Below are 14,509 nucleotides of genomic sequence, written 5' to 3'. Positions count from 1 at the left end.
CACTTGCCAACGAGTAGTTTTTACTCCGCTCGTATTATCGAGCAAGCTCCTCCGCCATTGCGCATTTTAATCAAACTGTTATCATGCTCCGATGATTCACAATGCACTCGTGTTACCGAATTCATCCGGTTTATAGTGCAGTTGAATCAAATGCGTAAGTAAAATGGCAGTAGCCTTAGTGATGATGTGAATTTCGAGGCATTTAAATTGGAAATTTGGCACTTAATGTTTGCTTAAAACAAAAATTAGGTGACATTTTTTTGGTTTTCTGGAGTTTATGGAGGTTGTCGGGAGTCACAGAGTTTGTGTTGCTTGTCCGGAGTAAATTCCTGAAATTCTGGATAAGTTGGCATCTCTGTTATTGGAAAAGAGCAGATCTATGCTTGTTTCGGAAGAAGCAGTTAGTCTATCTAGTAGGACTTTTGATTAGTTGCATGAAGGTAAATTTAGTTAACAGTGATCTTAACTGTCTCTGATTTGATTTATCGAACCAGTTAATATTTAAATCTCCAAGCAAGATAACTATTTTTTTTTGTGTTGCATCCCCTAAGTAGGGCCCGAAGCTCCAAAGAATGTACAGTAATCCCTCGAATATCGCGGCTTCAACTTTCGCGGTTTCACTACATTGCAGATTATTTTCTGGGGGGATTTTTTTTTTTAAAGTTCATAAAAATGTGAAAATCCACGCTGAAACTCGCAAGCGGAAGCCACTCCCCTGTCCCTGAAGTATTTTTTTTTTTAAATAGGGGTTACCCTACTTCGCGTTTTTTCATTTTTTGCAGCCATGTCTGGTCTACATTAACCGCGATAATCGAAGGATTACTGTATTAGAGGCAGATGCAGATCTATATATTCCAATCAAAGTAATTGACATCTGTGGGGATAGTGATGTTAAGGGGGATGCATTCAAGGTTGTGTACATGTTAATTTTGGGGAATTTCTGATCACTTTCTGTTTTAAAGCTTTTTTTGTTGATTTTGAGTTGTGTATAGGAAGTGACCCAGAAGAAATTATTGTTCATTCGCCGGTTCTGTATGAAGGGTAAATTTTGCGTTTCTTTCGCCAGTGAGCCAGCAAGCAGAGTCTTTGGCGTCACCCCCCGCCTCCTACCCCTCCCCCTCTCAAACGGCTGTAATTTCCGCCACCCCCACCAACGTTCAGGCTGCTCCTCCCACGCCGCAGCCGCCGGCCTCCATGATGCCGTCTGCGCAGCCTGTCATCAAGGTGAGTCAACCACCCACCTGCGGCCGCATGCCATCTCTCAATATCCCTGGTTTGCGAAAATAGAAGAAAGGTGTGAAGCGGAAAGCCGACACCACCACACCCACCACATCGGCCATCTCGGCGGGGCGTGCCGACTCTCCCGGCGCGCAGGACACCAAACCCACTAAGCTGGTAGCGGCACGCCGTGAGGCCGCCGCCCGCCCCGCCAAGGCACGGCGGGATACGAGTGAGGAGACGGCAGGAGGCGACGCAAGCAGCGTGCCAGCAGGTCCTGGGACTGGCATTGCTGGTGGCAGGAAGGCGGGGAAGCTGGGAGAGCAGATGAAACACTGCGACGCCATCTTGAAAGAGATGCTCTCCAAAAAACATGCTGCCTATGCTTGGCCCTTCTACAAACCGGTGGACGCCCAGGCGCTGGAGCTACACGACTACCACGACATCATCAAACACCCCATGGACCTCAGCACCGTCAGGGTAAGGTCTGCCTTCGAATTGAGCCGCCCGGCTTCCCGAGAGTAACGCAGGCTCTTTGTGCACAGAAAAAGATGGACAAAGGCGAGTACTGTGACCCTCAGAGCTTCGCCACCGACGTTAGGTTAATGTTCTCCAACTGCTACAAGTACAACCCTCCTGACCACGAGGTTGTGGCTATGGCCCGCAAGTTGCAGGTACCTCAATGCACAACTTTTTCTACAATATGGGGAGAATGGGAAAGCGTTCCTATTAAGGTTAGCTGATATATTTTATATATATTTTTTAACAATCCCAGTTGTTTTATACATGTTCAAAGTTCTAGTGAAGACACAATGAATGACTTCAACCCTGAAAATTGTATTTAGTCAACCACCAATATTGCAAGTTCTCCTACTTGAAAAGATTACAGAGGCCTGTAATTGTTAACATCGGTAAACCTCAACCATGAGAGACAGAATGTGGAAAAAAAACAGAAAATCACAGAATTTATTTGCAAATTATGGTGGAAAATAAGTATTTGGTCAATACCAAAAGTTCATCTCAATACTTTATGTACCCTTTGTAGGCAATAACGGAGGCGAAACGTTTTCTGTAACCCTTCACAAGCTTTTCACACACTGTTGCTGGTATTTTGGCCCATTCCTCCATGTAGATCTCCTCTAGAGCAGTGATGTTTTGGGGCTGTCGTTGGGCAACACGGACTTTGAACTCCCTCCACAGATTTTAATAATAATCGGACATAGGCCATGTCGTCATCATCAACAACAAAAAGCCTACTTGTCATCACACCCAGAAACTGCGTGTGACGAAATTGGTGGTGCTTCTCCATAAGCTGCGTTTACTCGGCAAAAGACCTAAATAAGTGATAGTTATGGAATCTTGTAATTTGGCATTCTGCTGTTATGGATACAGGTCACTTACCTCTCACTGTCTTTCACTTACCTTCAGTCAGCTAGTAGGAGGCAGATCACCACCCAAACGTCATTACATATTACCTCACCCCGAAGTAATTACACAGAAGGGATTGTGTGTTGTGTTACCGCAAATTTAGAGTTCTGATGGATGTGGGGAAAAAACTGTCCTTAAGCCACTTGTCCGTACTTTGTGGGCTCTATAGCGTCTGCCAGAGGGCAGCAGCTGGAACAGATTGTGACCAGGGTGGTAAGGGTCCCCTATGATGTCTTCCAGTGAGGGCAGAGAGCAGCCGACAATCCTCTGGGCAGTGTTAATCACTTTCTCCATGGCCTTTTTGTCTGCCGCCGTGCTACCAGCGTATCACACTGATGCAGTACGCCAGGATGCTCTCTACAGTGGTTCTATAGAAGGTCATCAGAAGCTTGGTGCCAAAGTTGTTCCTCCTAAGTACCCTGAGGAAATTGAGTCGTTTCTGAGCCTTCTTCGCTACTGCCGTGATGTTTGTAGACCATGAGAGCTTATCCGTGACGTGGACCCCCAGGAATTTAAAGGACTGGACCCTGTCTACACATACTCCATTTATGAGGAGTGGGGCCAGATCTGTGCCGTGTTTGCGAAAGTCCAGGATTATTTCTTTAGTTTTCGTGGTGTTCAGTGTGAGATTGTTCACCGAGCACCACGAAGACAATTTGTTGACCTCATCTCTGTAGGCCGACTCATCCCCTCCTGAGATGAGTCCGACCAGAGTGGCGGCGTCAGCGAATTTGATGATGGCGTTAGACTGGTGGGTGGGTGTACAGTCGTGTGTGTACAGAGAGTACAGAAGAGGACTCAGTACACAGCCTTGAGGGGAGCCAGTGCTCAGTGTAATGGAGGAAGAGAGGTGGGGACCAAGTCTAACAGTCTGTGGTCGGTTGGTCAAGAAGTTCTTTATCCAGCAGCAGATTGAAGAGGATAGTCCAAGGTGGGAGATTTTGTCAGTCAGAATGTCCGGTTTTATGGTGTGGAAGGCTGAGCTATAGTCAATGAAGTCTATGGGGTTGAGCTCTGGAGACTGGCTAGGCCACTCCAGGACCTGAAAATGCTTCTTACGAAGCCACTCCTTTGTTGCCCTGGCTGTGTGTTTGGGATCATTGTCATGCTGAAAGACCCAGCCACGTCTCATCTTCAATTTCCTTGCTGATTGAAGGAGATTGTCACTCAAAATCTCTCGATACTTGGCCCCATTCATTCATTCCTTTACACAGATCAGTCGTCCTGGTCCCTTTGCAGAAAAACAGCCCCAAAGCATGATGTTTTCACCCCCATTCTTCACAGTGGGTATGGTGTTCAGTATTCTTTCTCCTCCAAACACGAGAACCTGTGTTTCTACCAAAAAGTTATATTTTGGTTTCATCTGACCATAACACAGTCTCCCAGTCCTCTTCTGGATCATCCAAATGCTCTCTAGCGAACCGTAGACGGGCCTGGATGTGTACTGGCTTCAGCAGGGGGAAACGTCTGGCAGTGCGGGATTTTAGTACCTGGCAGCGCATTGTGTTACTGCTAATAGCCTTTGTTACTGTGGTCCCAGCTCTCTGTAGGTCATTCACTAGGTCCCGCCGTGTGGTTCTGGGGTTTTTGCTCACCGTTCTTGTTATCATTTTGATGCCACTGGGTGAGATCTTGCATGGAGCCCCAGATCGAGGGAGATTATCAGTGGTCTTGTACGTCTTCCATTTTCTAATAATTGCTCCCACAGTTGATTTCTTTACACCAAGCATTTTACTTATTGCAGATTCAGTCTTCCCAGCCTGATGCAGGTCTACAATTTTTTCTCTGGGGTCCTTCGACAGCTCTTTGGTCTTGGCCATAGTGGAGTTTGTAGTGTGAGAGACTGAGGTTGTAGACAGGTGTCTTTTATACCGATAATGAGTTAAAACAGATGCTATTAGATTAGATAACTTTATTCATCCGTATTCGGGAAATTTCATTGTCACGGTGGTGTATATTAATATAATATATTAATATAATATATTTATGGCGCATCATATTTTTAGCCGCAGTGTCAGTAACTAGTGCTATTTCTGTATTTTAAACACACAAAGGACGCACCGGTTTTTTAAACGCATATATGTTATATATTATCTATGAATATGTAACCACAATAGCGCTGGCTACCGGAAGCAGCCCCAGACTCTTTTTCCGGTTTCCGGTGCGCAGTGACTGCTGGGATATATAGTTCTTGCACGCTACACCCACACGCTAAAAACACGTTTTTTAAAAAGGCAACAGAAGCAAAACTGAGTTCGGTTGTACTTTATTTAGCCATTTTACAACTTACTCACGTCATCATCACCCACAAATCCATCAAAGTCCTCATTTTCTGTGTCTGAATTGAACAAATGTCCAAATTAGTCATCGAAAACGCTGAGTTTTATACGTTCGTCCGGGCGGCCACAATCCATTTGCCAATGGTAGCTAGCGTAACTTTTCCAACGGTGCTTCCCATGCTTTGTCAAGCTGTATTGATGTCGATGTATACAGGCCGGTACTCGGATGATTCGCCTAAAGACGTTTCGCCGACGGACGTTTGACAGACGGACAGGTCGCTCCGCCGAACGTTCATTCGGCCGAACGGAGGTTTCGCCGAAACGGGATTCTCGCGCTCGCCCCACCCCCGGATCGTGTGTGTACAAGTCTTTCAACCTCGGCCCACGGGCCATATACGGCCCGTTAGGCGTTGTCCAAATTATAGTAAAAAAATCAATGATTCATTTCCCTTTGCCGCTCATCACTCTCAATTTATTAGTCTACCATCAATGGCAGCCCGGGAATAAGCACTCTTGGGCGGACATGTCAGCCCAGCTGCAGCAGAAGACGAAAGAATTTGACTTTTTTTCATTAGCACTGGATGAAAGCACGGACGTGCAAGACACAGCGCAACTGCTCATTTTTATTTGTGGAGTTAGCGCAAACTTTGAGATATGCGAGGATCTGACAGCCCTCCAAAGTCTCAAAGGGACTACAACGGGAGAGGATATTTTTGACAGTGTGCCAAACCATGGAGAAGTTGGACCTGGACTGGTCAAAGCTAGCTAGCATCACGACTGACGGGGCTCCTAGCATGGTGGGCGAAACTCGCGGTCTAATGGGACGCATGAACTGGGAGTTGGAAAAAAGGGGTCTCACCGCCCCGCTACGAGTCCACTGCCTAATTCACCAGCAAGCACTGTGCTGCAAAGTGTTGACGTGAGAGAGATTCTGCTCTGACAACTGAGCTGAACTTTTATCTGTTAAGATTGTGCATGGCACAACAGAAAGTTAATGTTCCATGGCTTTTTTTTCTATGAAGAACCCAGAGAGAGTTATTTAGTTATTTATTTCATAAATAGTGTTATTTATTTCCAGATTTTTCTGTGAAGAACTCAGACAGGGTTATTTTGTTATTATGTATTTCATTAATAGTGTTATTTGTTTCCTGACTTTTTTTCTGTAAAGAACCTGGAAAGGGTTATTTGGTTATGTGTGGCTTTCTGGAAAACAATAAAAAAATTTAAGCTCCCCTACGATCGTCACACTTTTTCTGTTACAAACTGACACCGGCCCCCCATCAGAGAAGGGAAAGGTTATGTGGCCCTCACAGGAAAAAGTTTGGGTACCCCTGCTGTAGACTAATAAATTGAGAGTGATGAGCGGCAAAGGGAAATGAATCATTGATTTTTACTATAATTTGGACAACGCCGGCGGTGGGCCGTATATGGCCCGCGGGCCGAGGTTGAAAAACTTGTACACACACGATCCGGGGGCGGGGCGAGCGCGCGAATCCCGTTTAGGCTAAACCTCCGTTCGGCTGAACGTTCGGCGGAACGTCCATTCGGCGACCTGTCCGTCTGTCAAACGTCCGTCGGCGAAACGTCTTTAAGCGAATCATCCGGTCACGATACAGGCCACAATCCATTCGTAAATAGTAGCTAGCTGGTAGCTAGCGTAATTTTTCCAACTGTGCTTTCCATGCTTTGTCAAGCTGTATTGATGTCGATGTATACAGGCCACAATCCATTCGCAAATAGTAGCTAGCTGGTAGCTAGCGTAACTTTTCCAACGGTGCTTCCCATGCTTTGTCAAGCTGTATTGATGTCGATGTATACAGGCCACAATCCATTCGTAAATAGTAGCTAGCTGGTAGCTAGCGTAACTTTTCCAACGGTGCTTTCCATGCTTTGTCAAGCTGTATTGATGTCGATGTATACAGGCCACAGTCCATTGGGTGAATTGACAAAAGAACTACTACATATCCCAGCAGTCACTGCGCAGTACTTTGTCTACGGGAAAATAGTAGAGTCGGTGTACCCTATCAACTGATTCATTTTATTTTATCGTGATAACAATTTTAGTATTGGTCCATATATAAAGCGCACTGGATTATTAGGCGCCCTGTCTATTTTGGAGAAAATTTCAGACTTTTATGTGCGCCTTATAGTCGTGAAAATACGGTAAGTTAAATTTATGTTTATGTTACGAGTGCGTTGCCGTCCAAAAAGTGTCTGTACCTCTCTACCTCTCCCTCTCTCTCTACCCTCCGCGCACTCCGCGGTAAACGCTACCGTCTGTCTGTACTGTGTCACATTTTAGTATTGAACATCATAACCAATAGAGTTATTTGTTACTCTGTTAGTAGATGGTCAATTAGAACCAATAAAAATGTTATTCCATTGTAATATCTTGTTTTTTGGGTGTTTTTTCAGAGGGTGGGAACGAATTAATTTGTATTTAGTTCATTTCTATGGGAAAAGTTGATTTGAGATACGAGTAATTCGACATTTGACCTGGGTGCCGTAACGCAGTTTTTTTTGAGCTGCCGCAGACATATTGCATAGAAAAAATCTCAAGGGACACCACCATCTGTAAATCTTTTAATTTAAAACTATGTCGCCTATATTAACAATAGTCATTCTGATCAAAGTTTTATCAGCAGGAATCTCATAAACCTCCAAAATTATTCCAAAATCAAATTTTTCACACTGACCCAATGTCACCAAAAGTTGATGTCTGCGGACCCTGAACAACTTCTGGTTCGAGTGATGCAAAAACAAGTAATGTAATGTTTTTAATTGCAAAATTTTATGACTTCTCCAAATATTGCTTAAATCACCTATTATTAAGCAAAAAAATGTGCTCACACAGACTTAACGTTGCCAAAAGTTGATGCCCTCGAAACCAAACAGTTTCTGGTTCATGTTAGAGAAAAATAGCAACAAAATGACTGTTTCACAATTTGAATCTTGTAAGAGTATAATCCATAATTTAACGTTCATCATATTTTGATTTTAACCTTTGGCTGGATTTTTACCCCATTTTCGGGCAATGTTTGCCGGTACGCCATTGACGTTCATCGCTGTCTTTTCCCGGGAAAATCACCCCCCTTGTAATGTCTGAAAAGCTCCAGTATTTGTATTTAATCATTAAATGCTGCTAGAAAGTGGATTTTACCCCATTTTTGTGCATTGGTTTATTGATTATTTTTTATGTGTCGCAGCTGTAGCTCCAGTAGAGGTTTTATAGCCATAAAATAGTTTTTGAGGGTTGGATTGATTCCTTGAAGGCGCTAGGAGAAAGTGCACGGACCGCCACTGGTCCTCAATAGGATCACGCATGACCACTTGCCAACGAGTTGTATATATAACTCGTGTTAGGGATCCCAGCGCCATTCGCAATGACTAACGGGAAAAAACACTGAAAGAATGCAACGCTCCGCCCAGTGCTTGCAGAGACATTACAAAAGGGAGTTGCGACCAGAGATACATTACACGAGGGAGTTGTGGGGAGAGAGACAGTGCCCATTATGTTCTTATGAGCAGCCTCCCGCGTCCGCTGTCTGCTCGAAGATTAAAATTTATTTCGTATTTCAAGATAAATAATTGCCCGAAATTTTACTCGTATCTCAAATTTCTTGTATGTCGGGCCACTCGTATGTCGAGGTACCACCGTATGTGTATGTATGTGTATATCTATCTCTCTATCTCTATCTATCTCTATCTCTTTCTATCTAGCTCCTATCTCTATCTATCTCCTATCTCTATCTATCTCCTATCTATCTATCTCTCTATATCTATTGATATTGGATTGGATTGGATAACTTTATTCATCTCGTATTCGAATCTATCTCATCTCATCTCATTTTCGGAACAACTACCGTATTTTGCCGTTTAATATACCTGGGTATATTAAATGATTTTAGCTTTTTTGAGCCTCCCGTTTGTGCGCCATTTAATATACCCCTGCCGTTTAATATACCCGGGTATATTAAACGGCAACTCAGCTTTTTTGGCAAGATTTGTATGGTGTTCATGGGGGCATAATTATAGATACTTAAGTTCATTAAAATTCCAAGTCAGACTTTATTCAGCAGTAAGTAGTAGTTACTAGTCGGACAAAGACTCCAAATTGCAGTAAGCAACAGACTTTCTCTTACCCTGTCACGGCATAAAGAGTGCGTAGTGGATCGTACCTTCCCGTTTGTGCGCCATTTAATATACCCCTGCCATAAATGGGGGGTATATTAAACCGCAAAATACGGTACCATATTTTCACACCTATAAAACGCACCTCCCCTAAAGGGCCCAGTCTCACTTGTGAGTGTATTTTCAGTTTTTTGTCAATGCATAAGGCGCTTCGTTTTAAATGGTTGTGCTAGCATGACACAGCATAGCATATTGCATGCATCCTAGCGTATGTTTTAAAAAGGGCAACAGGAGCAAAACTGAGTTTAATTTAGTTTTATTGACGTAATGTATATTCGCAAAATATAAGTCAAAGTATTCAAACATCTGCAAATCTGTCAAAGTCCTCATCTTCTGTATCCGACATAAAGGGTTGGCCAATAATGCTGGGTTCCATAACATTGTCAGGGTCAGTGTGGTCGTCTCAAATGTCTGTTGGTGTTGCACAACTTAATTTGAAAATTAAAGAGTTATTGTTATAGTTACTTCTCTGAAATTGTAGCAAAATTTCTTTACCTAAGAAAATGTACTATACCAAAAAACGGAATTGCAGCAAAAGTATTAATGCAAGGGGGCTGAATAACATTGCATGCCCCACTTCAGATTTTTATCTGTTAAAAAAGTTTAGAATAGCCAATAAATTTGATTCCACTTCAGGATTGTGTCCCAATTGTTGTTTCTTGACAAAAAAATGTAATTTAAATCATAATGTTTGAAGCCTGAAATGTGGGAAAAGGTTGAAAAATTCAAGTGGGCAGAATACTTAAACATTAAGATCTCAAATTAAAATTTGGCGGTGTGAAATATTATTCGGCCTCCTTGCATAAATACTTTCTTTATAGCGCCACCTTTTGCTGCAATTCCAGCTGTAAGTCGCTTGGGGTATTCTCTATCAGCTTTGCACATGGAGGGACTGAAATTCTTTCTCAGTGAGGTAGGATGGAGAGCGTTTGTGAACAGCAGTCTTCAGATCTGCCCACAGATTCACGATTGAATTCAGGTCTGGACTTTGATATATGGCCATTCTAACACCTGAATAGGTTTATTTGTGAACCATTCCATTGTAGATTTGGCTTTATGTTTTGGATCATTGTCCTGTTGGAAGATAAATCTCCTGCGTTCTGCTTGACACTCTGCTAACGTGATATTGGAGCATCACAACAGCAACTTTCTTTTGATCGCTGTGTCATCACTGAGTTCTTTACATAAAATTGTTGGTGCGAATGAAAGGAATAAGCCGTCCCTGTTAGCCATCAAGGAAAAACAGAAGATAAGAAAATGGTGTGCCAGTGACTATTGCAAGGCAGCACAGGCTATTGAATTATAGAATTTACATATCAAGTACTTACTGCTCTACTTACGACAAAAGTTCTAGAGCCAATTAATTTCGTAAGTAGAGCTACGACTCTACATATAAAAAAATATCCTCAAATTGCACCCAAAATTCTGAAAATCACCCAAATTAACAGAAAGTGACCCGTAAGTGCCCCAAAATGAAACTGTGTGATCTGAAATCAATCACAAGACACAGAAAATGATCCAGAATATACAGGAAGTGAGGCAGAATGCGCCAAAACAAACAGGAAATGACTCAAAATTAAGAGAAACCGAATCAACTGTTTTCTGAAATTATTGCCTATCTACATTGACAAGTATAGACGTTCCCTTAACTGAGAGGACAGGATCATGCTTTATTGCTATTGACAATGCTGGACGCCCAATCAATTTGGAGTGGGAGGGGCAAGTGAAGGAACGTGAAAAGGGATTGAACATCTAGCACTTTCAATGGGTCAGCCACGACACTTGTACTTTTACTTCTGAAATTTGCTCACAGTAAAAATATTTTGAATTTGCAAACAAAAACTGAAATGAGCTGTTGTTTGGCAGGACGTATTTGAGATGCGCTTCGCCAAGATCCCCGATGAAGGTGTTGAGGCGTCGGCGCCGTCCAACACGCCATTGGTTAGTAAAAGCACGGCCTCGTCCGACAGCAGCAACAACTCCTCCTCAGACGAGTCGTCCGACTCGGAGGAGGAGCGTGCCACGCGATTGGCTGAGCTACAGGAGCAGGTTGGTGCTGCCGGCCAGTCCCAGGTCAAGAACATTCTACTTTTTCTCCTCGAGTTAGTGCGCGCCGCTGTCCGTCCGCCGCTAACGAGCCTTTCCCTCCAGCTGAAGGCTGTGCACGAGCAGCTGGCCGTCCTGTCTCAGGCGCCCGTCAGCAAGCCCAAGAAGAAGAAGGAAAAGAAGGACAAGGACAAGAAGAAGGACAAAGGTGACAAGGCCACCCCCGCCGTCGCCAAGCCCAAGCTTGACGACGACAAGAAGGCCAAGACCACCGCCCAGCAGCCCAAGGCTCCCAATCAGAAGAAGGCACCGGCACGCAAAGCCAACAGCACTGTCACCACCGCCACGACTGTTGGCAGGTGAGTCCCCATCCGTGGATAACGGAGACAAAGCCATCAGATCCAAATGGCCATTATTGAGGGGTCAGTTTTCACCTTAGATAACACTGAGAAATAGAGGTGAATGCATATTGGTCGTATTTTGTCAGTAATCATAAACATGAATGCTTGGATTTTGTAATAGCTCTATATTGCTTTCAGATCAGTTCCTGTTAAGTTAGGTTATATTCCAATTCACATCCTGTTTAAATTCTGGGGCTTTTACAGGTCACTTGTTGATTTAGGCACAATCACTGTACCCCAAAATCAATAGGAAATGTATTAACTGAAAATTTTGTCATCAATGAATTAAGATGGCAGATAAGTGACAACACCAATCACAGTTTACCCGTGCTGCAGAACATACATCTTGCTTGTGGTTCCAAATGTTTGGGAATACTGCTGGCTTCATGGTAAATCCAGCCTTAATTTAAGTTTGACCATCCCCACACTTTGAAAGACAAGAACAAAGCCTTTGCTGTCTGTTCATTGGATGAGGAACAGGAAAGCTTGGATCACGAACACTCTCACAAAGACTGTTTATTTTTTAACTGCTTCATCCCGAACGTGAAGCCGAAAGGGGGGCTGCCCTTCAACGTCCTCCTATTGGAATGTGCAGGCGGACATGGAACTGACCCCCATTATGAAAGGGTTCAGGTGGAGTTCCTGCCCCCATCGCCCAAAATTTGTGGCCCCAAAAAATCTACGAGAACTTTAAGGGGTCTACTCCTAAGGAGATTCATGACTCAGCTGTCGATAAGGCAGTGAAGCTGGCTCGGTCGGTGGCCACTAAAGGATTCTTGGACATGACAGCGGAGGACATCCGCCAAATGCAACCCCCCCAAACTGAAAATAAATGATGCAATCGGCGAGTGAGGAAGAAGAGGCAGCGGACAACGAGGAGGATGAGGATGAAGAGTGTGGTCTTAGATTAAGAAATCTCCAGGAGATCTTTGAATAAGACGCAATTTGCAACAGCGGGTCCTGGGTACTGAATACAACATGGTCACAGCCATCGAATTAGGTAATCGTCTTGACAGTGTCATGTCCTTGTACATAAAACATATTTCTACAAAAAAAGAAACAAGTCACAACTCCCCATCACAGTGTTCCTTGTGCACCGAAATCATCTCCCAGAAGCTCCACTTGCTGCCCCTACGATTTCCCCTGAAGATTCAAGCACTGAGAACTTGGACTAAAACAACCATCGACCTGTTTTTTTTGGATGACAGCCGTTACCCTGATTTTTTGGTGTGGGGGGGTGGGTGGGGGGGGGATTACAACCATTAACCTGATTCAGAGCTGCCAACTTCTCCAGAAATTCAAGAGTTTACTCGGACAAGTAACGCAAACTCTGGGACTCCTGACAACCTCCCTAAACTCTAGAAATCCCCAAAAATTGTCACTAAGATTTTTTTGCAAGCAACCATTTTGGAAAGTACCAAATTTCCAATTTAAATGCTTCAAAATACACACCATCGATACGGCCTCCGGATCTTACTTCCAGATTTTTATTAAACTACACTTTAAACCGGATGAATTCGGTAATGAGTGCGTTATGAATAATCCGAGTTACAAGTTCTGACAAATGATTAGTCTTGTGCGACTTCAGCGTGTCACAATTGATTCGGAATCGATTGCATAGCCTCTATCGCTTTAACCTTTTCGGTTTATTTTTTTCATAAGAGAAGTATTATTCAGGCTGACTAAACCACCAGTCTTTTGTTTTGAAACAAATACTATCATTTCCGGGGTTCTAAAGGAAGTTGGAGTACACAGCACTGCTAAGTCTTAAAAATATGCCTGTTCGGGAGAAGGGCAAAATGGATGGCATTTTGGATGAAACTTCTAATAAGAAACCCAGACACTCGAAGAAGTTTATTGGTTCGTATTCCACGAAATATCCCATGTTGAAGCCGTCTCCAAAAGGATCGACATTTGCACATTGCACAACATGCAAGTGCGGGTAAGGGATCAACTGAAAAACTTGTTAATATTGTGTGTTTGAATTTGCCAATAAATGATCAACAAATTATTCTTCGTTCACTTTTTATACTTATTTTCATTATGCTGTACTTTTTCAATAGTTTTCCAAAAACACTATTTGAGTTAATTTAAAAACAAGATAAGTTTTAAATTGTCCTGCGTTATTTTTTTTACATTTTGTCGATTTTGCCGGAATCGCATTCACTCCGGAAATGGGACAAGGTAGTACTCCTGATGGGGTCGACGGAGGTTGGCAGCTCTGCTGATTTTTTTCCTTCTTTTTGGGGGGGTTTATTTCAAGCGGAGAACTATTTTCACTGTGAGTACAGGAGTCGGAGTATTAACATTTTTTATATAGATTATATTTAGATATTAATACATTACAATCTTTAAATATGCTTATAGCTGTAAAATTTAATAAATACAATTCTTGATAATTGTACGTCTGTACTTGTATTTCTTTATGGGCGCAAAAACATATTGTGGTATTAATCATGGGGGTGATCCTACTTCAGTTTTCCGATTATCCTTGTCTGGTCTACGTTATCCGCGATAGTCGAGGGATCACTGTTTGTAGATATATTTGTGAATTTATGTATATGTATATGTAAGGTAAAACAATCTAGTCCAAGAATTAAATACCTAGGTGCTCTTGACTCTCAACTTGTCTTTAAATGACAGGTAAAACACTCTGAATAGAATTAAATTCAATTTGTCCACTTTTAGCTTCATTAGAAACAATCCAAGTCCTCTGCAAAAATAGTTTTGCTGAGGACTTGGACACAATGATCATATCACACATGACTTACTGCCTAACAAGTTAGTCATCAGCCTGCAAGACAACGCTAAAACCAATTGAAACCGTTTGTTTATAAGCAAGCTATGAAAAAAATTGTGTATATATATATATTTATATATATATACACATATATACACACATATATATACATATATACATACATATATACATACTTACATACATAT

The 14,509-nt window shown here is 42.7% G+C and overlaps 1 protein-coding gene across 3 annotated transcripts in view; it reads left to right on the top strand.

The window, feature by feature from the left end:
- LOC144074231 (bromodomain-containing protein 3-like) overlaps window positions 1–14,509 on the top strand; it is a 49,871-nt gene that overhangs the window by 30,411 nt on the left and 4,951 nt on the right. Inside the window, exons 6-10 of one of the 3 annotated variants that reach the window (XM_077600529.1) lie at window positions 1,067–1,224; window positions 1,288–1,698; window positions 1,764–1,892; window positions 10,983–11,189; window positions 11,268–11,521. In XM_077600529.1, the coding sequence (XP_077456655.1) occupies window positions 1,067–1,224; window positions 1,288–1,698; window positions 1,764–1,892; window positions 10,983–11,189; window positions 11,268–11,521 (1,159 nt within the window). Of the gene's footprint in view, window positions 1–1,066; window positions 1,225–1,287; window positions 1,699–1,763; window positions 1,893–10,982; window positions 11,522–14,509 lie in introns of all 3 variants that reach the window. The other 2 variants (XM_077600530.1, XM_077600528.1) reach the window with 2 other exon arrangements.

The sequence above is a fragment of the Stigmatopora argus genome, chromosome 5, assembly GCF_051989625.1.
Source record: "Stigmatopora argus isolate UIUO_Sarg chromosome 5, RoL_Sarg_1.0, whole genome shotgun sequence".
Classification (NCBI taxonomy): domain Eukaryota; kingdom Metazoa; phylum Chordata; class Actinopteri; order Syngnathiformes; family Syngnathidae; genus Stigmatopora; species Stigmatopora argus.
Note: the sequence above shows the minus strand (reverse complement) of the source record. Positions and strands in the feature narration are given on the sequence as shown.